Raw genomic sequence first — 26,298 nt, forward strand, 5'->3', positions numbered from 1 at the left:
AATGAGTTGAGACCCTGTCTCCAAAAAAAAAAAGAACCTAGGGGCCAGAGATTTAGCTCAGTGGTTCTGGCAACTGCCTCACAAGCGCAAGGTCCTGAGTTTGATCCCTGGCGCGCGCACACACACACACACACACACACACACACACACAAAAGCATCCAGGAAAGGGCTGGGAATATAGCCCAGTGAGAGAGCACTTGCCTAGCATATACAAGGCACCAAGTTCAATCACCAATACTGGGGGAGAAAAAAAGACCAAGAAAATTATTTTGCAGCCCTTAAGCTAATCTGTGTTATCTTCCCAATTAACCTGAGTGCCTATTGGCCATGTCTTCTTCTGCTGGCATCAGTCAAAGCAAAATGAATACTGGTGATGGTGCCAGCAGGCAATGCTTCCTACCATGGTTTTACCCAGCTCCAAAGCTGCAGCACTCCAAACTGAGGTGTGCTTGTCACACGCACACACAACAGGGACTTTACACAGCAGCAGGTCTAAATCTGCAGAACTGGCACAACTGCTGGCACGGAGGCCAGAGAAGGCACCCTGGAGGCTGGATCCTAAAGTTAATCAACAATTAACAACAGACTAATTAACAGAACTCCAAAACCTTTAAGCATGAGGTCAAATGTTTTCTGGTCTCTGCATGAGAGCCTTCAATTACCCAGCAATCTTAGTGACCCATTTCTAGCATTGAGGACCATAAACTGGCCCCAAGCCCTTAGAATCACATCTAAATGGCTTCATAATACTGAGTCCCAGCTACAGGTCAGGTTATCCACATCCACTATCCCCTCTAATAACCCCACTTGGCTTTTACTTTCCTTCTACAAAGCAATCTCAAAACAGTTACTAAATATCCTTCTAAAAATTTATGCCTTTAGGGCCAGGCATGGAGGCCCACACCTGTAATCTCAGCATTCAGGAGGCTGAGGCAGGAGGATCACTACAAGTTCAAAGCCAGCCTGGGTTACATATATACAGCAAGACCCTGTCTCAAAAAAAAAAGAAAAAAGTTTATGCCTTTGACCTGGCATTTCTGAATTTATCCTGAGAACATCATCAGAAATGAGGGACACAGCCTTAAACGGATGTCTACTGTCTACTGCAATGTTACTCATAACTGCTTTCAAACGCCCAGCGACAGGGAAACTGTTAAATGAATTATATTAAACCTAAATATTATTATGCAGCTGATAAGACCAAATTTTAAGGAATTCAAAAGTTATACGAAAATGCTGACAATGTACCAGTTGTTACTGAAGTAACAAATTATTTATACTGTTCAGGATCCATTACTTTAAAAGACACATCAAACATATAAAGGAACAAAGCCTAGAAAAAAAAACCCCACTAAAAAGTGAATTGTAGCTATCTCTGTTATGCGGTAATAAGTGATTGTATATTTAATCCTTTCCTATGTGTTACAAATTTTTTTTTCTTTTAATTTTGAGACAGGGTCTGGCTAAATTGCCCAGGCTGGGCTCTGATTTTCAATCATCAAATTTCAACCTCTAGAGTGCTGGGATTATAGACATGTGCCCCTACTTTTAGGTTTTTGTACTATTTGTTTTTTTAAAATATGAAAGTTACCCAGATATTTAGCTCAGGGCAAGTGCAAGGTCCTTAGTTCAATCCCCGGTATCAAAAAAAAAAAAAAAAAAAAGAAAGGAAGCTGCCTGAAAAAATAACCATGCCCAAACCAACTACAATAGAATTACTACTATCTATTACTGCTAAAATAGAATAACTACTATCATGATGTCTAGTTGTTAAAAAAACTAACACCTGGGCCAGGGATTTAGCTCAGTGGCACCTTGCCTGCCTTGCAAGCACAAGGTCCTGAGTTTGATCCACGGTTCCAAAAGAAAAACCCTAACACCTTTTGAAGTGTCGGCATATGCACATTAAACATTGATATAAAGGCTGAATTATAAACTAGTGATCCCCAATGAAGGAGAGGAATGCAAGACAACTCTTTTAACGATATAAGGAGAAAACAGAAAATTCTAGAATTTTCATTTATCTTAATTCATCCTTTGAGCTGTAGTTTGTGGTCATAATGTACATATGCAATGTATACATGTTCTACAATATACATGTTATCTACTACATGTATAGTGCAAGAAGCATGTTCTGGAACTGATAAGAGATACATGAATATGTTGAAGTCAGTGCTCTGAACACTTGGGGATAGGAAAATTTAGCCAGGACATTATAAAAAACAAAACAAAAGAAAACAAAACCTTCAAGAAATGGAATCAGACATGGAAGGTAGGAACGGGGATTTACCTCAGTGGTTCCCAGCCTTCCTCGAAAGTGCAAGGTCCAGAGTTTGATCCCCAGTACCCCTCCCCGGCCCCCCCCCCCCGCAAGAAATGGAAGGTAAAGAGAAAGAAGGTGGTCAACCTGAGTCCAGTAAACAGACTAGAACTCAAAAGAAGGGGAGAGTCCTGAGAGGTAAGCTGGTGGGGGGCATAGAAGGGAAAACAATTATTTGTGGGTAAAAACTACTGTTTACTTTTACGATCTGATGAAAGGAAACGACTCAAGTGTCTGGGTGGATAGGTTCCTGCCTGATGGGCAAGCCAGTGAAAGACAACCGACCACCAGACATCTTAAAATAGATACTATGTTGTCAAGTTACAATGGAGCCAACAGAACTTGAAAAACAGGCTGCTGTTTACAGCTAATACTGCCTTAACTCTAGTCATAGCCACGATTTGTATATGCTAATTTGGCTTCAGAAGAAAGCAAATGCTAAAATATTGACATAATGAACAAGGAAGAATTTGGAGTCAGCCTAATTGTTTAACTATGTACAGTATTCCTAAATTTCCTAATTGGCAGAGGACAGTGTCTGTCTTGACTATACAAATTTTTTTCTTAAGTACAGAGGGCTGAACCCAAGGAGTACTCCACTACATCCCCAGCCCTTTTACTTTTTTTTGGACAAAAAATCTCACCAAATTGTACAGACTAGCTTCAAACTTGTGATCTTCCTGCCTTAGCCTCCTGAGTAGCTGGGATTACAGGCATGTAATCTAACTGGTTTATACAGTGCAGTTGTCTTTCCATTTGACACTCCCCTTTAATGTACTCAATTTTTTTGTTAGAGGGTGGGAGAATCCCCCTACCAGAAAAAAAAATTTGTTACAACCAATCTGAAAAAGTGTAGGAGGGTATGTAGCTCAGAGGTAGAGCACTTGCCTGCATGCTCAAGTCCTGGGTTCCATCCCTAGCATCACGTGGCTGTTTCACACACAGACACACACAGACACACACATGCACACAAACAAACACAAACACAGAGTCTAGGAAGAGAAACAATCTAACAATCTCAACCCCTGTCCTTTCCCAGATCCCACTTAAGTCAATTTACATTTAATTTTTTTATTTCTCTTTCCAGCTGGTGATTACAATCAGGGTAGTATTAACAGCCAAAAGGAAAGGAACATTGGAAAAGCCAATTTTTCTCCTTAAAATTACCTTTCCTAGTTCTCCACGTGACAGATTCACTGTCAGGAATTGGTTCCTTAGTTTTAATGGATTAACTTTTTTGGGAGCTCCGGGGTGGGAGTCCAGTATTTAAGTGACACTTCGTGTCCTGAAAAAAATTTTTCTAATAGGTTTATGCCAAGATTTTAAAGTTCACATTGTGTAAGGGAACCAGCCTTCTGAACAAAATATTGACACTTTTGTTTATCATAAGACAGGGCATAACAAGCTGTAGTTGGGCAATAGTTTCTGGAACTATTTCATAACTGCAGTAGGAAATCAAGATTTACATTCTGGGACCTTGGAGGATTTCTATAATTTTTCTAGTGTTTAGCCTTATGGCCTCCAAATCCCTCTTTATCAAGGCAGAAAGTGCTTTAGGGTAAAGGCTTCGGAGCTGTTGTCATCTATTCTGTTTGATAAACAACTGAAGCCCCAAAGCACCTTGAGAATAAATTACTTTGCTTATTTAAAATGTGCCAGGCTGAACTCCTTTACAGTAAGTAGGGTAGGGAAATGAAAGAGTCCCACTAAGAAGATACCACTGTAGGCCATTTTCAAGCTTATATCCTTATAAAGCCCTGAGCTTTGAATTAACCCAAACCGAATCGTGACCTGAAAGAAAAGAGGGCTTTCTGCTAGGGATGGTGGCACACGTTTGTCGTCCCTAGTCCCAGCACATGAGATACTGAGGCAGAGTGAAGCAGGTTGACTGAGAATTCGAGGCAAGCCTGGGGTACATAGTGAGTTCAAGGCCACCCTGGACTACACAAACCTTGCCTCAAAAAACAAAACAAGGAGGGACTTTGGCTTACTACCAGGAAAGAATCCTGAGAAACAAACAGCTTGAGTTGAACCAAGTGTTACTTTTTAAAAGAATTTAACCAGATAGGCATGCGAAAGGGGGAAAAGAATTTTTCCAAAGACGTCAGAAAGAGGTAAAGCGAATTTTCCCCCTCATCTAAAGTGCAAGTCTATACGTTTAAAGGTAAACTGCGTATATCTAAGCCTGAACCAGCTCCAAACTGCAGATGAACATCTACCTACCAGTGTTCCAAACTGGTATTTCTGGTTGGGGAAGCAGCGTGTCTGAACCCTGCCTGCAACCCAAAGCTGCTGCCTGGGTTCACGGCGACACCCCAAACTCCAGACTAGTAGGAGAAAAGGGGCCAACGAACCAGAAGGCGTGGAGAGCTGCCGGGAAGCCCACGTGCCCCTCGCGCTGCAGTGGGCGCGACCGCGGGCAGGCGCTCCGCTCCGCTCCCCGTCCAGTCCCCCGCCCCGGCCGGGATGTGGGGGCAGCTCCCGACTCCGGCGCCCTCGCAGCTGCGGAGGAGACTGGGCCCCGCCACCCTGCTCCCCGCTCCCCAGGTCTTCTCCAGAAGCCCAGGGCGGGACGGCTCCGGGGAGGCCCTGCTCGCTGCCCGGCGTACCTGGCTCTCGGCTGCGGGGATGCCCGACTCGAGCTCACATAGCGCGCGGAAGTTGTGCAGCTCGAAGTCGGCGTCAACCTGAAGGGAAAAGGTCACCTCGGAGAGGTCCCTCCGCACACAGTACACGGTGAGCAGCATGGCCCGGACCCGACCCGGCTCGGCCCGGCGCGGGGCGGCGGGGAGGCGCGGGGCCTGGCGGGTGCTGTGGGCGGACGGCGCGGGTGCCCGCTCTCTCCTTCCTTCCCTCACACACACTCAGTTGACTCACTCCCTCCCGCCCTCACTAGCGAGCCTGGCCACCACTACCCGCCCGCGAGTCCGTCTGCCGGCCGGCCTGCCTCCCACAACTGCCGCCAAGCGCGCCGACACCCGGCGCCCCGCCCCGCCGCAACGGCTGCCGTAAAGCCCGCTTCGCTTTCCCCGCCTTCGCGACGCGGAGGGAGGCGAGGTTGGGGAGGGGAGGCGGGAAGCCGGGAGTGGATTGGAGCGAGTGGGGTAGGAAGAGGGTAGGTAAAGGAGGCGTGCGGAAAGAGGGGATTCTGCTGTAGTGATCAATAAGTAATTGAATTCTGTGGAGTGCTCCACACTCTCAACAGGCATTTATCAAGCGCCTACCATATGCTGCAGACCCAAGTGAATAAAAATGCAAGCCCTTCTTCACTGCTGAATTCTACAAGACATTTAAAGAAGAACTATCGCCATTACTCTTTAAACTCATCAAGGAAATTGAAAGGGAAGCAAGGCTCCCAAATTCATTCCTGGAAGCAAGTGTTGCTTTCATTCCAAAACCAAAGAAAGACCCAACCGAAAAAGAGAACTACAGACCACTCTCCCTAATAAACATACATGCAAAAATCCTCAAAGAGATACTGGCAAACAGAATACAGAGGGTCATCGAGAAGATCATACACCCTGACCAAGTTGGATTTATCCCAGGGATGCAAGGATGGTTCAACATTCGAAAATCAATAAATGTAATACACTATATTAACAGTCAAGGACAAAAACCATATGATCATCTCAATAGATGCAGAAAAGGCATTTGACAAAATCCAACACCCATTCATGATAAAAACGCTACAGAAATTTGAAATAGAAGGTCTTTATCTCAAACTGATTAAGGCTATCTATGAAAAAACATCAGCCAACATCATACTAAATGGTCAAAAACTGAAAACTTTCACACTAAAATCAGGAACAAGACAAGGATGCCCACTATCACCACTTCTGTTCAATATTGTTCTGGAAACATTAGCCATAGCAATTAGAAAAGAGAAAGAAATAAAAGGAATAAAGATAGGAAAGGAAGAAGTGAAGCAGTCATTATTTGCTGATGATATGATACTTTACATAGAAGATCCAAAAAGCTCAGTCAAAAGTCTTCTAGACCTAATTGACAGATTCAGAAGAGTAGCTGGATTTAAGGTCAACACTCAAGAAACAATAGCCTTCTTATACACAAATAGCAGACTCATTGAGAGAGAAATTTGGGAAACAATTCCTTTTACAGTAGCATCCAATAAAATGAAATATCTAGGAATCAACCTAACAAAGGAAGCAAAAGACCTCTACACTGAAAACTACAGCACTTTGAAAAAGGAGATCGAGGAGGATATAAGAAAATGGAAAGACACCCCTTGTTCCTGGGTAGGAAGAACCAATATAGTGAAAATGGACATACTTCCAAAACTACTATATAGATTTTAATGCAATGCTGATTGAAATTGCAGCAATATACTTCACAGAACTAGAGAAAACAATCCAAAAATTCATTTGGAACCAGAAGAGACCTAGAATAGCTAAAGCAATTCTAAGCAACAGAGACATGGCAGGGGGTATCACAATCCCCAACCTGCAACTATACTACAAAGTTACTGTGACAAAAACAGCATGGTACTGGCAAATAAACAGACCCAAGGATCAGTGGAATAGATTAGAAGATGCAGAAACAACTCCAGACATACTCAGCCACTTCATCTTTGACAAAGGAGCCAACCACCCTCATTGGAGGAAAGATAGTCTATTTAATAAATGGTGTTGGAAAAACTGGATTTCAACCTGCCAAAGATTAAAACTAGACCCATATCTATCACCATGCAGTAAACTAAGATCAAAGTGGATTAAAGATCTGAATAGTAAAAGAGAAACATTAAACTTGCTGGAAGATAAGTTAGGTAGAACTCTTGAAGACATTGGCATAGGAAAAGACTTTGTGAACAAAACCTCAGTGGCACGGGAACTAGCACAAAGAATCAACAACTGGGATCTCATCTTATTAAAAAGCTTCTGCACTGTAAGAGAAACCACCAACAGAGCTAAAAGACAACCTACAATCTGGGAAAAAAATTTTAGCAGCTGTACCTCAGACAAAGGTCTACTATCTAGAATATATAAAGAACTGAAAAAAATCAGACCTCCCAAATTCAAAGACCCAATTCAAAAATGGGCATCTGAAATGAACAGATATTTCTCAGACAAAGAAGTAAAAGCAGCAAATAAATATATGAAAAAATGGTAAGCAGAAGGACCGGAGTTCGATCCCCAGTACCAAAAAATAAATAAATAAATATATGAAAAAATGTTCAACATCACTAATCATTCAAGAGATGCAGATGAAAACAACACTGAGATTCCACCTCACCCCAGAAAGAATGGCTGCTACCAAGAAATCAATCAATAACAAATGCTGGCGGGGTGTGGAGAGAAAGGACCCTTCTCCATTGTTGGTGGAAGTGCAGACTGGTGCAACCACTGTGGAAATCAGTATGGAGATACCTCAGAGAACTAGGACTAGAGGTCCCATTTGACCCAGTATTCCCCTGCTGGGGATCTTCCCCAAAGAATTAAAAGAGTCATATCACAGCGATACATGTGCACCCATGTTTATAGCAGCACAGTTTGTAATAGCTAAAGCTTGGAAACACCCCAAGTGCCCATCAACTGGAAACTGGATAAAGAGATGTGGTTTGTCTATAAAATGGAGTACTACTCAGCCATAAAGAATGAGAAACTAGAGACATTTATAGCTAAATGGATGCATATTGAAGCCATACTCTTAAGTGAAATAAATAGGACACACGTGTAAATACCGAATAGTTTCTCTAGTTTGAGAAACTGAAAGTGTAAATAAGGATTAAAATGATTAAAATGAATAATTGATAATTTGAAATAGGAAAAGGTCCAAAGATGTAGGGGTGGTGGAAGGGGAAGGGGAAAGGGAAGAAGGGAAAGGAAAAATTATGTGAAAGAAAAAAAAATGGAAATGAAATCTATGTAAATAGGGAAGGGTGGAGGGGATGAAGGGTGCACAGGTAATGGGGAAAAAAATAAGAACTAAGATACATCATGCACAGGTACAAGCACCCAATGATAAATGTAAATGTATTGTATCCCTGAAATGTACCAATAAAAGAATTTTTTTAAAAAAGCAAGACAGGCAGCAGAACCACTGAGCTAAATCCCTGGCCCTAAAAAAAAAATGCAAGCCCTTGACCTCAGCCCTGTCTAGGAGAGACTGGTAACCAAATATCTAGTTCTAAGACATTTTTTTTTTTTTTAGGTAGAAGCTGAGGCTGAGAGAGATTGATTCAGTTCCTGTCATGGTGATTTAGAATGAAAACCAAAATCATTATTATAGACAGCTAAGTTAGACAGAAATTAATATACTGTACAGTCAGAGCAGGACTGGGCTCTCCAAGAAGTGAGCACAGAATAAAGACAGAATTGTGACTCCTTGAGGCACATCTCATGCCAGGCCCTTAAGATAAAGATGCAATGGCCCGGCCTAAGTGCCTCCTCACAGGATAAACAATAACTTGAGATTATATTGTACAGAAATTATCACCACCTGGTCCAGTCAGTCCAGATAGGCATCAGTTACTCAGGTGGGTGCCCAGAGTATCTGGATCCATCTCTAAAATGCCTTTGTTCTTTCCATATACCCTATGTGGCTCATTTCCCTGCAGGATCAATATTAGCTAAGCAGCTATACTTGTAATCCTATAGGTTAATTGCACTTGGACCCACTTTGTACCAATGCTGGGACTTTGCTGTATAAATTATCCCTAGCAAAGGGCCTCAGCAGCAACCCACATTTGAGAGCCCTCTTGTTTCTCAGGAGCTATCTCTCAATAAATCTTTCCTACTCTTAACCTTCCTTGGAATTCATTCTTCAATATTCAGGGGACACAATCTCGGCACATCAGACATGTAGCAGGTTGAGAGTTACATTGCTTCTATATCATCATTACCCTGCCTCGACTGCCAAACCCAGCTGGCTCCAGCTTCTGCCCCTGCCTCTCCAGCCCCACTGTCTGAGTTCTGCATCTCCGTCCTCCCACCCACCTTGCTCACTCAGCTCCTTCCAGATTCCATCCTCCTGCCTTGTCAATGCCATTCTCTCTACTCAGTTGGTTGTTTCCCAGCCCTGGCAACCCCCAGCCTCAACACAGTGCCTCTAATGGCCACAGCTTAAGATCTACTCAAGTATTTGCTATTTTAATACCCTGTTTAAGGTCACATAGCTGATGAGTGGTAGAGGCCCAGACAGGAAGATGAATAAGTAAAAGCAAACTGAAAGGCAAATGGAAAATGGAGACGGGATTAACATCTCCCATTTGCTCCCACTCCCCCCTCCATGGACCCCCTCTTCTAGTGTACCTGGAGGGAAAGGTGCCTGTAGGTGCAGGTGAAGTAGGTAGGTCTGGTGGTAGAAAAGAATTTCCAGCTGAAGACTTAACAAAGACAGAAAGTGGGCTGGGGATTTAGCTCAGTGGTTTCAGAGCCTGCCTTGCAAGCACAAGGTCCGAAGTTCAATCCAGGGTACCAAAAAAAAAAAAAAGACAGAAAGTGAAGAAGTGGGACAGTGAGAAGAGTAGTTGTATCAGCAACAAGGAACAGCCTGACTGTTGTGAAAAGGAAAATTAACATGAAAACAAACTGAAAGAGCTTTTCAAAGTGGAGCCAGGAGCCAGATGTAGTGACTGTGGTGGTGAACACCTGTTATCCCAGCATTTGGGAGACAGGCTGGAGGATTGCCTAAAGTTCGAGGCCAGCTTGAGCTCCATAGTGAGTTCAAGGCCAGCTTGAACTGCATAGCAAGCAAGGCCTTGTCAAAAAAACCCCCCCAAAACAAAGTGGAGTTAGGAAACCATCATGGCAGAAGGACTTAGACTCAACTTGGCTTCTTCCTAGGGATGTGAACTCTGGTCACCTTCACCCTTTGACTGCAGGCATCTAAAACAAATGACACATTGTGCCCGAAGACTGAAGGTGCATCAAGAGGTTAATAGGTTTGGGGCTGGGGATTTAGCTCAGTGATTCCACTGCCTGCCTCGCAAGCGCAAGGTCCCAAGTTCGATCCCGAGTACCACACACACACAAAAAAGAGGTTATTGGCTAAAAATAAATAAATAAATATTAAAAATAAAAAGAGGTTAGGCCAGGGATTTAGCTCAGTGGTTCTGGGGCCTGCCTCACAAGCGCAAGGCCCTGAGTTCGCTCCCTGGTACCAAAAATAAAAAGAGGTTATAGGTTGGGCTCAGTGGCACACATCTATAATCCCCACTATTCAGGAGGCTGAGGCGGGAGGACCCAAGGAATACAGCACTGACAGCCTCTTTTCATTTTGAGGTGTGGCCTTGCACAGAGGGCCTCAAACTCATGATCCTCCTGCTTCAGCCTCCTGAATCTTATATCTTCTATTGGTCATATGGCCCCTGTCACACAGCATCTGTTCTCAAATCTCAATAGAATTTTTCTAAAAAAGAACTGTTACTGATTTGTATTACTTTCCCATGTAAGCTTCCAGTTTCCCTGCCTTCTTTTATTTGGAAAACTGATTCACAGCAGTGTCTCTTGAGTGACAATTCCTAAGACTACACACAAAGCCCTTTACTTTTGCAGTTTTTGAGTTTGGATAAATCAACACAATCACTGGCTTACACAAATAAGGGTCTATCTTCTCATCAGATAGGAGCCTCAGGATAACAGCTGCATTGGTTCAGTGGGTCAGTGACATCAGGGCCAATACTTTCTGTAATTCTCTGGCCTTCCTCTGAGGACTACAGGATGGCTGGCTGCCTCTACTTCATCCAGCACTTTCTTGTGCAAGACAGGAGCCTACCCAGAAGTCCCTCGGTGGATTTCTGCTTACCTTTCACTGGACAGAATGTGTTACATACAAGCAAGAGAGGCCAAGAAAATGACCGTTCAGTTTCCTCAACTTCCTTAATGGACATAATAGAGGGAAAAGAGATTGAGAATGGAGATTAGGCAAATCATACATAGTGGGTACCTTTTACTGAGAGAAGGTTTGAAATAACCAGTGCAAGTTCAAGTGCATTGAGCAGAGAAATGATGCAGGATTTCTAGGAGGTGTCAGGGAATCAGCTGAGGTTGAGGCAGGAGATTAGGGCATGGCAAAGTGTTTGGGCGAGTGGGTGTGCTGTCCATCTAGGAGATTCGGGACATGCGCAGTACAGCTTGGGAGCCCTGCGCCTGATACCAATCAAAGAAGTGCTATCTTTGATTCTTCTGGCACAAGATCTAGCACGTTTTTGATAGGATGGCCCAGATCTGACAGCAGAAGGGGTATAAATGACAGTGGCCATTGGCCTTGTGACCACTGCCTTCTTTCTATCTCACTGGCTCACTCTGCATGTAGAGCATAGTTCTTGTCCTCCTTTAATAGACCCACACTCACTTGCAGAGCACTTCTTTTCAAAGCACTGCCCCCTTATTTTCTTACCTTTAATACTCTTAATAAATCTAAAAGCTATCTCATTTCCTGTCCAATTCTTTGTTTAGGACAAGAGCTTGGTGAGGGTCTCTGGGAAGAGCACAGCACCTCAGTACCCCACTAACGAGGCTAGTGTCGTGAGAAATTCATTATTCTGTTATATTTTTTCTAGTAGTAATCAGATTCCTAGCTCTGGTAGAATTTATTTTCCAAAGATGGCCACAGTGTTTCCCATCCGGCATGTTCTTCCTACACTGTGGTAACGTTCAGAAGCAGGGTCTGTGTCCCTCCACTTGAATCATGGCAGACTGACTCTGGCAGAGTGACATCGTGTGGCTTTGAGGTGAAGACATAAATGGTAATCCAGCTTCTGCCTGGCTCTCTTGGCACACAGTGGCTGTGCTGTGAGGAAGTCCCCATTCCCCCACTCAGAGAGACCACCATGGAGAGAGTATGTGTGGATATTCCAGGCTCAGCTCTACTGAGGACAAAGCCCATTTCCCAAAAAGCCAGCTGTTGTGTCATCTCCGGCTTTTAAGTCTTTCCATTTGAGACTCCAGACATCATGGAGCCGCCTCTACTGTACTCTCTTTGAACTTCTGACCCACAAAGTCTGTGAGTGTAATAAAATGGAAATGTAAAACCACAGTGAGATACCATTCACACTCACTAGGGTGGCTATAATAAAAAAAAGAGAAATGAAGCTGGGAGTAATCCCAGCACTCTAGGAGGCTGAGGCAGGAGGACCACAAGGTCAAGCCCAGCCTGGGAAATTTTATTTTCAATTTATTTTTAAAAATAAATTTTGTTTTATCCCATTCCCTTCCTCAAGCCCCCTCTCCTCCCTATGTACAAAAGCTTTGTTTCCATTTTTCCCTTCTATTTTCACTTTTTTCTTGTCTCTTCTTCCCTTTCTCCCTCCCTGTTCCAGCCTGGGAAATTTAAGGAGGATCTGTCTCAAAATAAACAATTTTTAAAAGGGCTAGTGGGGTGGGATAAAAAGAATTAAGATATGTTAAGTTCATGTACCTACTCCCTAAGATGAATGTAACATTATGTCCTGCAAACATGTACCAATAAAAAGTTTTTTAAGGGCCTGGGAGTTTAGCTCAGTGTTTCTGCCACCTGCCTCGCAAGCACAAGGACCCGAGTTCCATCCCCAGTACCAAAAAAAACATAAAGTAAATTCAAGTACAGAAAAAAGAAAACAGGACTGGGGATGTACCTCAGTATGAAGACCCTCACTTCCATCACTGGTACCGTAAAAAAACAAAAACCACAACAAAAAGTTAGACATGGGGACTAGAGTAGTTCAGTGGTAGAGGGCTTGCCTAGTATGTGGGAGGCCCTGAGTTCCATCCTCGCAATGAAAAATAAAAAAAGTTTAGTTATTATATGATCCTGCAATTTCACTTCTAGGAATATACTCAAGAGAAATGAAAATATACATCCACACAAAAACTTACACACAAACATTCATAATAGTAGAAACAAAGGAAGCATCCATCTGTCTGATGAATGAATGAAGTGTGGTATATCTATCCAATGGAATATTATTTGGCAATAAAAAGAAGTATTGCTATCTGCTACATCATAGATGAACCTTTGAAGCATTATGCTAAGTGAAAGGAGCCAGTCACAAAAGACACATATTACAAGATTGTAATTGTATGAAATGTCCAGGAAAGGCAGGTCCTCAGAACAGGCAGTTTCCCCTGGCTGGTGGGAATGAGGCAGTGGCAGTACATGGTGAGTGACTGCAAATGAGCACAGATTTTCTTTTGGGGAGGATGAAAATGTTCTAAAATTGTGCTGATGGTTATACAACACTGCACTAAAAATTATTGTTTAAGCAGGTGATTTATATGTGATTTATATCTCAATAAAACCATTAAAATTTTTTAAAAGTTCACACTAGCTGCTGAATGGAGAATGGGTTGTACAGAAACAAAAGGGGAAAATGGAAAACATTTCCAGGGGTCTGGCAGGAGTCTAGGTGACAGAAATGATGGGACACAAACTTGGCAGTTGAGGCAGAAAGGAGCAACTGGATTGGTGAAAGGTTTTGCAAAGTCAACAGGTATTGCTAATGGATTGGACTTGAAGGATGAGGACAAGGAACAACTCCTGAAGTAAGAGAAAGGAAACCTGCGAAATAGGCAGCACATCCCAGTAACTGAGCTGCACTCTGCCTGTATTAAACAGGATTCAGACTCAGGGTCCCAGTCTGGGGAGGTGGATATTGTACAATCCTTTACCCTAGACCCTTCACACTGCATGCAAGAGCCTCTGCCCAGAGCCCTGCTCCCTGGTCTGACAGCTCTGAATTCCCTCTGACTCCTGAGAGCCACTGTGGAGCAGGGCGTACCCGAGGCTCCTTCCTCCCAGACCTACCCCTCTGGACTCTAGTCAGTTGTCTCTGGGGTCTGGCTCAGGGTGTGGACTGCTCTCTCTTCACCCCGAGAGCCAGACTTTGCACCTCCATTACCTGTGACTGCAAATGGCTTGAGACACTTCCAGGACTCAATTCTAAATCAGGATGGGGTAGGTGAGGTTGACAGGAGGGAGTCTCAGAACCCAGAATCCTGCTCTCAACCGGCAGAGCTGCCAAGAATGGCACTCATGAATTGCTCATCGGCCATGTCCAGCATCTTGCTAATGAATGCCAACTTTCTCTGAAACTGAGGCAGAGAGAGGGGACAGTCTCCTGCTCAAGGAGACTCAAGTAATAGATGGCAGCTCCAGGGTTCAAACCAGGCGCTCTGACTCGAGACCACAGTCTTTTTTAACCGCTGTGTTACACAGCTCCCCACAGGGTCTCAGGTAATTCTAACTGTCCTCACAAAGCATCATTCCCATTTCATGGATAAAGAAACTGAGGCCTGGGGACTTTAATGAACTTGCTCAAGTTCACACATCTAGTGAGTGGCAAACTCTCGAAACTGGAAAAGCTTTAAGAATCTGAACATCTTTTTTTTTTTTGGTACCGGGGATCAAACTCGGGACCTTGAAAGAACCACTGAGAACCACTGAGCTAAATCCCCAGCCCCTGAACATCTATTTTTAACCTTTAATGAGAGCACAAATTCTCTGCCTACACCTTATGTGTGGAGCCACTTTGCCATGTGCTAAACCCTTTCCTTACCATGTGGTTACCGCAAGCAAAGCTCTGTCACCTGGGTTTTTGTCTAATTCTTCTCTACTTGAAAGAACAAGCCAGCAAAGGCGTTTACCCTAGTTGATGTATGCCTGCAGGAGGAGCAAAGTCACTCCAATTCTGTACATGTTTGAGATTTGTAAACTATTACTTAAATTTTTTTTTTTTGCTTTTTGTTCTTTTTTTCTTTAGGCAAGATATAGTAAGATTGCTGAGCTGGGCATGGTGGTGCACACCCATAATCCCAGCATTTGGGAGGCTGAGGCAGGAGGATCCTGTAAATTCGAGGCCAGCCTGGGCTAACAATGAGTTCAAGGCTAGCCTGAACTGAATAATGAGACCTCGTCTCAAAAAACCTTCTTTTCTACTTGTCATCCTTCCACGTTAGTTATTCAAAGAAGCCTCTCTCCACCTTATTATTGTAGCATGTCAATTGATAGCAGACAGTGATTCCATTTATATTTTAAGGTTTTAGCTTGGCACAAAACCTGTGTATTTCTTTGACCAGGATCATGTGTCTATGTGTAATGCAACACCTTGTCCCTTTTCTGCTTAACTTTCCTAAGGTCTTATACTAGTTCAGTCCCACTGTATTCTGAATGAACTCCTCCTTGGCAATGTAACTATACTCATTGGGTTATCAAAATGTTTCAGGTGCTAGGGAGTTTGAGTCAGATGGGCAAAGTTAGCAAGACCCTGCCTCAAAATAATTTTTTTTTTTTTTGAGACTGGGTCTCACTGTGTAGTGCAGCCTGGCCTTGAACTCACTTCCAGGCTGGAACTCATGGTGATCCTCTTGCCTCAGAGGCAAGTAGTGGATTCTGAGTAGTGGGTTTCTAGGCATGTGCCACCACACCTGGATCAAAATAAAATTTAAAAAGGGGTATAGGGATGGAACGCTTACCTGGAATGTGCTAAGGGCCTGGGGTCAGTCTCCAGCACACCCCCTCACACACACTTTTTTTCAGGTAATTGTGAACTTTCCTCACCTCTGATTTCAAGTACCTTAGTTTGCTGACTCACAAGTTCAGGCTAGCTATCAATATGTACTTTGATCATCAGAATTAGCCCTGGACAAAACTATGAAATAGGCCAAAGTTTGTCTTTGGCAAGCTCAACTTTGTGATCTGTCTCTGCTCCTTAACTTTTTAAAAAATTTTTAATTTAATTTAATTTTATCCCATGCTCCTTGACTTTGTCTTCACCCCTTAGTTCCAAGGTGCTTCTACTTTCTACACTTTCCTTTTCCAAACCTGCTCTCAGAAAGGGATCTGAACTAACATTGAGGCATTAATGACTGCCACGGCCTTGGAGGCAAGGGTCTGGGGCCTGAGTAGGGCAACGAAATATGCAGAAAACAAAAAAGAATTAAAGTGGGGTGGGTGGGGCCTCCCCGCCTGCTGAGCAGAGAACACCACAGCCTACCTGTCACTTTATTTAAGGCCTGAGGAGGGGAGAAGTACAAACAAGGAGATGGGGCAGGGTGTCCTTGGTAATTTGTTCTAATACATTCTGAGACTAGCTGACTGATAAGGCTGGTGGGAATAGGGACCTGCAAGCTTGCTGTTCCTAGGACGGTGTCAACTAGGACTACAATAAACAGAGTACAAGGAACATTTCCTTGCACTCCAGGCTATCTATTTTGGCAGGGTAAACTGGGGCACAAAGAGAGGGAAGTCATGAAGTACAGGAGCCCCGCAAGATGCCTCCGGATCGAGGTGGCTCCCAACAAATGACTGCTGAAAAGATGATTTAACCTAGTTATTTCCATTTCATTAGGAGATAAAAGTATCAATCATGGGCTGCTGATTTCTAGGCTTCCGGGAACCTGGGGAAGGTAAACTTTGCCAAGAACCTTCTAGACTATCACAAGTGTCTTAGTTACTTTTGTCATTGCCGAGACAAAATACCTGACACCCAAAGTTAGAGGAGGAAAGGTTTATTTAGCTCACAGTTTGTAGAGGATTCAGTTTATAGTTGGCTGGCTCTAAGGCAGGGTGGCATGGCAGAGGGGCATCCCAGAGGAGAAACAGTCCATGGCAAAGCAGGGCAGGCAGAAGGCAGCAGGAAGCAAGCCACAAATAATGGCCCTCTTTCTGTCCCTTATATCTAATCCTGGCTACCCATCCTTAGGGCAAGTAGCATCACACCCTTTATCTTAGCATCACATCCTTGATCCCAGCATCACACACCCTAGATTCAGCCACCTCTGAAAAACCCACCTGTGACTGCATGAGTTTTTGTGGGGACATCTAGATACAAGCCATACCAACAAGCATACTTCATTTACTGTTGCCAGCTGAGCAGGGCTTTGTTGATCCAGCCTTGACACACATTGGTACATAGTTAAATTGTTCTTTCTCTTTAAGAAACACTTGGTTCTTTCCCCCAAAATCTGGGTGTCCTTGGAATACCACATCATAGTTGAGGATGAATTTCAAGGCAAAGAGTATAAAGAGCCAGCTTTGAAGATTAAAAATGGGTATGAAGCATTCTGAGTGAGCACTGCCAATATTATTGGTAAAATCTCTTAGCCATGTGGGACAACTTTGGTCCACTCACCATAATAAGTAATAGAACTATGTTGGGCATAGAACATTTATTCATGTCAACAATTATTAACACCTACTGCATACCAGACATTGTTCTAGGTACTAGTGGCATTTAAATTTTAGTAGCAGGTGGTGGACAAAGAACATATAAAACATGTCAGGTGCTGCTAAGTGCCATATAGTGTGTGTGTGTGTGTGTGTGTGTGTGTGTAGGGGTAGCAAGGAATAGAAAAGGAGTATGGGTTGAGGGATTGAGGCATGGAGTGGTTTGCTACTTTGTGCAGGGTGGTTAGGGAAAGGCTCCCTTATAAGACAGTGTTGAAGTAGATGAAGTGAAGGAATAAATCAGAGGTCAGGGATGATATTCAGACAGGCAACAGGGAGTGCAGAGACCTAAATGTGAAAGCATGCTTGTCTGGAATGAGAAACAAAATGAAGTCAAGCACACCACTATAATCCCAACACTGTGAAGGCTGAGGCCAAGTTTGAGCCAAGCCTGGGAAATTTAGCAACTTAGTGAGAACCTGCCTCAAAATTTAAAAAATAAATAAAAAGGGCTGGAGATGTAGCTCAGCGTGAATGCCCTGGGTTCAATCCCCAGTGAGAGAAAGAGAGAGAGAAAAAGCATGAAGGGCAACTTTTCTGGATGTGAGTTAAGAGAATGGATAGGTGTCAGTGGGACCTATTATACAGTGATTGTACTGACTGAAATAGGAAGCCACTGAAAGGTTCTGGGTTTTATTTATTTATTTATTTATTTATTTATTTATTTATTTAGTACCGGGGACCAAACTCAGGTCCTTGTGCTTGCAAGGCAGGTGGCAGAATCATTGAGCTAAATCCCTGGACCTGTTTGTTTTATTTTTGTGGTGCTGGGATCAAACCCAATGCTCCATGCGAAGCACTCTCTACCACTGAGCCACACCTCTAGCCCTTACTGGAGTTTTGAGCAGAGAAGAGACATGCTGTGGTACATTAAAAGCTAGATCACTTTAGAGCAGGGGTGTTCCTCAGTGGTAGAGGACAGGCCCCTAGCGCCCGAGCACACGCACACCCACATGCAGAAGATCACTTTGACTGGAGGAGCCAGGCAGAATGCACTAGTCAAGTTATTACAGTAAGTCAGCTCAAAGAGCTGACCAGGACAGCAGCTGAGAAGGTAATGAAGTGGTCAGATTCTGAACGCATTTTTTTTTTTTTTTGGTACCGGGGATCGAACTCCGGTCCTTGCTCTTGCGCAGCAGGCGGCGGAACCACTGAGCTAAATCCCCAGCCCTCTGAACGCATTTTGAAGGCGTCCATTTCCTAATGTCCTGGATATGGGATGTGAAAGAAAGTGAATCAAGGGTTATACAAGGTATGAGCCAGTATTCCAGGCCTCTGCTTGGGTGAGATTTATTTATAAGGATAGCAGCATCAACAATTTTTTAAAGGGTTGCACCATCCCAAGTACCTTCTCAAATCCCCTTTACACTGACAGGCTGAGGGGCCACACCTCACAGCCCGGTGGTGGAGGCCCCTCACTTCCTGGTCTACAGGTTATTAGCGTCTAGAGTTCATGACTAACACGTGGACGAGGCTGGACCATGAACCAGAAAGCTGTTCTCTAAAATCCACACGGGAATTTATTTTTCCACCACCTGCTTCATCAGGTCGCTCCTCCTGGTCCAATGAAACTTGCCCCTGGAAGTCTCCCTCCTAGTTAGCGCTAAATAAACACGGCCAATTCAGTATCTTTCATTTTGATCCCTTGACACAAAACTCTTTCCCAGCCTAACATTTGCTGGCGTCGGACTTTCGGTAACAACTTTTTTCTCCCCTGGTACCAGGGATCGAACTCAGGACCTTGCTCTTGCGAGACAAGCGGCAGAACCACTGAGGCTAAATCCCCAGGCCCCGATGATAACTTTCTTGTTCCCACCGGAGGCAAATTTGAGTTCTGACGTCAGTCTTATTCTTAGGAAATGCCCCTTCACGAGTAATTCAGCACCGTTTTCTGCTTCAGCATGGACGGCGAATAAACGTTTCGCCCCTCTTTGGTCACACCAGGGGATACCGTGACCTGAAACCCCAGGAAACCGTGGCTCCAGCGGGTACCCCAACGCTCTGCGCCCAGCACTTTGCGGAAACGCGCCTACGCCTCCCACGTGACCGCAGTGCACTCTCCCAATGGGCAGTGGCTCCCGCTTACTTGACCCGCTCGGACCAATGATTAGAGTCTGCGAGCTTGGCTCCTAGTTGCTAGGCGACCATAGTCGCCGCGGAGCTTTAGTGGCTAGGGAAGTAGTGATCGGAACGTCGCTTGCTTGGACGTTTTCGTGCCTGTGAAGGCTTTTTATGGCACCTTCTTTCGCTTCTGGCAAAGTCCCGGGTGGCGGCTCCCTTTGAGACTTAAACTCAGAGGTCCTGGCAACCGAGGTCAGGAGGGCTCTGCATCCTCAGGGACTGAACCGGCAGCCGGCGTGCTGCAGGACCTGGAGGCAGGATCCGTTCAGGGCCTCGTTGCCTTGGTCATCTCAGCTCAGAGAATGGGTCAGGCTCTACGTCGGGCAGGGAAGTGATGGTGGCAGTGGAGGGCCGAGAAATTAGTGCCTGTGGTGATCTTAGGCGTGGCTTCTGCAGCTTCCTTGCGATTTAAGTCAAGGCTTGTGCTTTGGCCAGAGAGGAAATGAGCAATGGGGACTCCATACAATTGGTTTTGTCTTGAATAGTTGTTGACCGAAGAATAACGTATTTAAACTGAAAAGAAGAAAAGGGGTTGCGGGGGTAGTTTAGTGGTAAAGCACTTGCCTAGCATGCACGGGCCCTGGGTTCATCCCCAGCACCGGAAAAAAAAATCTAGAAGTTAAAATACTCAAATACTTTTAAAAAATTTATGTAATTTGTAGTTGTAAACAACGCCTGTCTTTGAGATATCTAATAATATTTTTGCTGTTCAGTTTTTATTTTATTTATTATTATTATTATTGGTACCAGGGATCGAACTTGGGACCTTGCGCTTGCAAAGTAGGCAGCAGAACCACTGAGCTAAATCCCCGGCCTGCCTAGCTACATTTCTAAATGCAGAGACTGAGCAGTGAACACTAGCCAAGTTTTGCTCTATTTATAAGAGAAGAAATTTCGAATTGCATGAGAAAAGTTGGCTATCCAGGAATGATTTATAGACTTGAAAGGATCTCACTTACATGAAAGTTTATGAAAATCACTATATTGTCATTTATAAATGGTGTGAATGTCTCAAGTGAGCTCTTTGACTCAGATATGGTACTTAGGTTTTCTTAATATTTTTCGTGCTTGGGGTTCATTGAATGACCTGTGTCTTGAAGTTTAGAAAACCTGGGGCAATTGCGTCTCCATATGCTTCTCTCTCTCTCCAAATGCAACATTTTAGGACACTTGATTTGACCCAGAGCTCAGTGCTCAATGATGCTTTCTTCTTTTTTGTCCTTTCTTTTGTCACTCATTAATTACAAAAAAATTTTTTGAGACAGTCTCACTCAGCTGCCCAGGTGGGCCTTGAACTTCAATCTTCCTGCCTCCGGAATAGCTGGTCTGGGTTCTGGGTCCATTTTGTGTTTTCTCCTCATCATGGGTCATATTTTCCTACCCCTCTGTGTATCTGGTCATTTTTTATTGGATACCACATATTGCGAATTGTGTCTTATTTGATCTTGGGGATTTTTGTATTCCTGTAGATGATCTTGAACCTTATTTTAGGGTGCAACTAAGTTACTTGGAAACAGTTTGTTTTTTTTGAGTCTTTGTTAAGATTTATTAGGACTGGAGAAATGCGAACTCTAAAGATTTGTTTTCCTAAGACAAAAATCTCATGATTATGTGTCCCAATGCCCCATAAATTATGAATTTTTCTGGTCTGGCTGGTAGAGATAGGCCTATTTACCAGCACCTTTCTCTGTAATCCTTTCACATGGTTCTTTTTTTAAAAAAATTATTTATTTATTTATTTTTAAAATGTATTTAAGGAAGTATTCGTTTTAAAAAAGCATTTTATTTTACTTTATTTGGTACCGGGGATTGAACTCGGCACCTTCCACTTGCAAGGCAGGTGCCAGAACCACTGAGCTAAATCCATGGCCTCTTTTTTTTTTTTTCCCTCCCTCCCTTCCTTACTGGGGATTGGTCCCAGGACTGAGCTACACCTCTAGCCCATCACATGGTTCTTTCTTGAGCCTCAGGTAGCTTCCTCCCCCCATCCCACCCCTTCCCTTTCATTCTCAGACACTAAGCTGCTAGGGTAAGCCTAGAACTCCTGGGCTCAAGCGATCCTCCCATCTCAGTCACATATCATGCCTGGCAGGAATAGCTTCCTTACACACAGGTGCTGAGCAGGAGTCTTCTGAGTACTAGAAGGGGATCTTTTACCAATGTCTGGGGTTCTCTCTTCCTCTATTCTTCTTTGTCCCTTTTGCCCTGGCTGCCCTGTATCTGCTCCACTCAGGAATTCCACTGAGCTCAGTCTCCATTTTCCTTCTCTGGACTGTGGCCTGGAAACTCAAGGCAGTGAGCTGGGGCCATAATAAGGCTCATCTTACCTGTTGTCCATTTCCCAAGGACTACTCTCCTTTGTGGCCTGAAATTCAGTGTCTTGAGAACTTTTTCTTTGGGGAGGGGGTGGTATCCATATTTCGGTTGTTATAGGCAGAAAAGTAAATCAAGTCCCTGTTTCTCTATTTTGATGCCTGCAAGTGGAAGTCCAAATATGACACCCATCTGGAACACTTTTACCTCTAAATCATTAGGTGCCCAACTCTTTTAAATTAGGTTATATACTCATGAGCTTACAACCAATGACTTCCAGAGGAAAACAGCTATCATCCCACCTTGCATCCCAGATGGATTTAACCAGCTCCTGGCACTTGGCTGACACTCGGTGAAAACTAGAGTAGATGAATAAACTATTTTGAGCAAACAGCTGTCGATCAGCTTATGGTGTTTTCTTCCAACATCTATTGATGGGCTTTTGCAATTTTCTTTTTGCCTGCCAGCAGCAAATGGAGGCCAGGCAAAATGGAAATTTCTGAGACTTGTCATTCATGGTTGTAATTATCCACAAAAAAGCATCCTTTAAGGGCTATGGGTATAGCTCAGTGGTTGAGTGTTTGCCTACCATGTGCAAAGCCCTGAGTTTGATCCCTAGCAACCCCCCCCCCCACAGAAATCCCTTAACGTTAACCAGATGTGCTGCTGGTGTGCTTATGACAGCTGCTGGAAAAGAGAAAGGGGTTGCAGGGGCTGAGGCAACAGGATCACTTGAGTCAAGGCCAGCCTAGGTGACATAGTGACACTGGCCTTTAAAACAAAAACAAAACACAAGACATAGGGCTCCAAAACAATTTTTTTTTAATTTTTTTTTTTTTTTTTTTTGCTACCGGGGATTGAACTTGGGTCCTTGCGCTTGCGCATCAGGTGGCAAAACCACTGAGCTAAATCCCTGGCCCAACAATTTTTTTTTTAGACAGGGTCTCACTATGTAGTTCAAGGGGGCCTTGAACTCACTATGTAGCCCAGGCTGGCCTCCAATTTGTGGTGATCCTCCTGCCTCGGCCTCCCCAGTGCTAGGATTATTGTCATGCCTGGCTTCAAAACTATGTTGATAGTAGCCCTGGCTCCTTTATCCTCTTAGCATTCAATGAATGAAAGTCATCCCCAAAGTCACTCTGACCTGAGCCAAACAGTGAGACCATTTCTAAAGTCTGGGTCCTGGGGAGGGAGCTGTCACTGTCCCTGTGCAATGACATTGTTGGTTTGGCACTTCAGTTGCTTATCAAATACAGATAAAACATTTTATAGGCTGATTGGAAGCACAAATGAGATAGAAAATGCCAAGGGTTGAATTCAGGAAGAAACTGGGATGTGAAAGTAAGTCATAAAAGAGAACAAATACTTTCTCATCCCATTGATTTTTTGTGCCGCATTTTATGATCTGTCCTGTATTTGTCTGAGAGCTCTCTCTGTCTTTCAGGCACTCTCACCCTCTGAACACAGATCCTGGCATTTCCAGGTTTTAATTACTTGGCCAGCATGATTTAGCACACAGATTTGTCTTAGCAGTGTTTCCCTATGTGCCCCTGAGTTTTGTGCTGCTTTGGAACTTTGGTTTAGCCCTCTTAGTCATTAGCTATTGCATGCCCAGTTGAGTCAGATCTACTTAACCAGCTCTATAGTTTACAATTAATACTCAGTCTTTGCATCCGCCTACTGCTTCTTTCTCTAAGGCCCAGGCTCATGGCAATGATGTATCATCACCTGAAAGGTAAAAAGGTTACAGTCCCCACTTTGAGGAAGAGGAGCTATTGAGAAGCAGCAGGTGTCCTTACGGTGGCAAAGAGAAATGCTACTGGAAGCAGATGCACAGGAGACTGGCTGGGGATTGAAAACAAATCTCAAATTTTTTCAAGAAAAAATTAAATAGTGCAAAGATTGTATTAAGATAGCATATTCAAGAAATCACACTGTTGAGGTCTCAGTATGAAATCAAACTGACTCAACTGCCTTCTGGATGATTTGGAAGGCATCCAGCCCGCTCCTTCATCCTGAGAGGCTTTCCAAAAGTCACCTCATTAGCAAATTCTAAGGTTGAGGCAGGACTATTCCCATGAGTTCAAGTCTAGCCTGGACTACATAGTGAGTTCAGGGCCAGCCTAGACTACATGATAAGACCCTGTCTCAAAAAACTAAAAAGAAGAAAGAGAGAAAAGAAAAAATAAAGAAAAGAAAAGAAAAAGAAAGGGGCAGATATAAGCTGTCACCTGACTGAAGGAGAGCTCTGTCCAGGGCCTGAGTTTACACTGTTTTCTGCGCCCTCTCCCGGCCTAACTCTGAAACTGCACTGTAGTGACCCTCTTCACTGAGAATGTGACTTTCCTTTAGATATATTCTTGCTCTCCTCTCCCTTTCTCTTGCCCTAGGAGGCTCATTTTAGACCAGCCAGAGATGGAGAAGGCCAATTACTTGGAATCTGGATAAAAGAGGTTGAATAATCAGATTCCAGCTGTCTGTTCAACAAGCTGAATAGAAAGACTAAATAACCAATCTCATGTTCAAGTAACACATATGGTTCTCCAGGCAAAAAAAATGATGGTATTACATGGAAGTAACTCCATGTGTGTGAGGAAGTATTCCACCAGACATTTTTGAGCATGTTGCTTTACAGGCAAAATAAACCACTTTTTTTTTCCAGTGCTGGGGATCAAACCCAGGGTCTTGGTTGGCCAAACTTCAGTCAGGCTTCTGAGTTTTTTCTAGGTGCATGTGTGTCCCTAAAATCAAATGTTAGCAGAGAGCCTGCTAAGTCAGTTGAGCAAGCGCTCCCCACCCCAAATTTGTGATCACCTCAGATGTCTGACCCCTTCCTCACCCTCCGCCCCTGGCCATCGAGTCTGATCACCTGGCCTGTCTTCAGCAAGGATCCTGAGAGGCCCATGTGGCTGGGACACCTTTCCCCTCTATGTTCCTCTTGGCCATTTCTGCACCCTATTCCTTGGTTATAGATTCCCACTGCCCTACAGTAGTGACTTAGGCCAGTCTCTCCCTGCCACTGCTGTGGTCCCTGTCCCTGCCATCATGGTCCTGGGTGAAGTCTTTCTTCTTGCCTTAACAAGTGCAGCTAGTTGGATGTCTTTTCAGTTGCTTGCCCTGGTCTGGGTGTGGTTTGGCCCTCGAAGGTCCCTCCACCACCTCGGCCATGTGAGAGGCCAGAGCCTGATGGGAGGTAATCAGGTTACTAGGGATTAATGTAATTCTCAAAGGATTAATGTAGGTTGTTATAAAAAGAGCAGACCAGGGCCAGGTGTGGTGACACAGCCCTGTAATCCTAGTGCTAGGAGGCTGAAGCAGGAGGATCAGGACCCTGTCTCAAAAAAAAAAAGCTTCTCTGACTTCCTGTCTTACTATATGATCCTTCTCCCTTACCCTCCTACTGCTGAGATGCCATCTGCCACTGAACTCTCAGCAGGAGCCTAACCAGTGGGACTGCCCACTCTTGGGCTTTCAGCCTCTAAAACCATGAGCTAAATAAACTTCTTAGCTGACTGTGGTGGTGCACATCTGTAAATCCAGAACTTGGGAGGCTGAGGCGGGAGGATCTCCTCAAGTTCAAGGCCAGCTTGGGCTACTCAGTGAGTTCAAGACCAGCAAGATTCTATCTCAAAAGAAAAATAAAACAACTGATCAATAAATAAAAAACTTTTTTTTTTTTTTGGTAACAGGGATCAAACTCGGGTCCTTGAGCTTTCGAGGCAGGTGACGGAACCACTGAGCTAAATCCCTGGCCCCTAAAAAACTTCTTTATAAGCAACCAGCTTTAGGTATTTTGTTAATAGCAATAGAAAATGAACTACTACACTGAACATGATAAAAAATATCTGTATTTTATCTATATTTAGGGCTGGGGACAAAGACGGTAAAGATGAGTGTTAATGGGGAAAAATAAGAATGAAGAGAGATTATGTAAAGGTACAAATTTCCAATGATGAATGTCATTATATTATATACCTAAAACGTACCAATAAAATTAATTTTTAAAAATGGGGGGAAAAAAAGAAAAAAAAAAAAAAAAGATGAGTGTTAGTGCTCTAACAAGGAGAGCACAGTGTCACAGGCCCCGCCAGGCAGCCAGCCAGAGCTGCCGCACAGTGGTTTCTGAGATTCTGCAGGCACAGACAAGTGCGTAGCATCGCCTCCTCTGTGGCTCTTTGTGCCACCCCCAGGTCAGCAGGAGCCCACACGGGCCTCTGCAGGGAGCGCGTGTTTCTGCCGCGATCTTTCTAGTGGAAGCAGGCATCACCCAGCCCGCTCCCATGTTCCATCCTGTGCTCTCTCACCAAGCATCGATTGATTACTTTTTTCTTTTGTGCAGTGCTGGGGATCAAGCACAGGACTCTGCACACCAAGGTGAGTGG

The 26,298-nt window shown here is 44.0% G+C and overlaps 1 protein-coding gene and 1 long non-coding RNA gene across 7 annotated transcripts in view; one reads left to right on the forward strand and one right to left on the reverse strand.

The window, feature by feature from the left end:
• Ddi2 (DDI proteasomal shuttling factor 2) overlaps nucleotides 1–9,712 on the reverse strand; it is a 51,153-nt gene extending 41,441 nt beyond the window's left edge. For 4 of the 6 annotated variants that reach the window (XM_004850329.4, XM_013074252.3, XM_087215115.1 and 1 more), the window contains exon 1: nucleotides 4,930–5,224. In XM_004850329.4, coding sequence (XP_004850386.1) covers nucleotides 4,930–5,067 — 138 coding nt within the window. In that variant the 5' untranslated portion in view covers nucleotides 5,068–5,224. Of the gene's footprint in view, nucleotides 1–4,929; nucleotides 5,270–9,588 lie in introns of those variants that run through there. The other 2 variants (XM_004850331.4, XM_021262846.2) reach the window with 2 other exon arrangements.
• LOC147827286 (uncharacterized) lies at nucleotides 4,916–13,575 on the forward strand. Its single transcript, XR_015452704.1, has 2 exons — nucleotides 4,916–5,056; nucleotides 5,217–13,575. It is a non-coding gene; the product is annotated as an uncharacterized LOC147827286 (long non-coding RNA).
• Nucleotides 13,576–26,298: the final 12,723 nt, after the last annotated feature.

Source organism: Heterocephalus glaber, unplaced genomic scaffold (genome assembly GCF_053883595.1).
Source record: "Heterocephalus glaber isolate CG9 unplaced genomic scaffold, H.glaber_assembly_v1.0 deba00001452, whole genome shotgun sequence".
Taxonomy (NCBI): Eukaryota; Metazoa; Chordata; class Mammalia; order Rodentia; family Bathyergidae; genus Heterocephalus; species Heterocephalus glaber.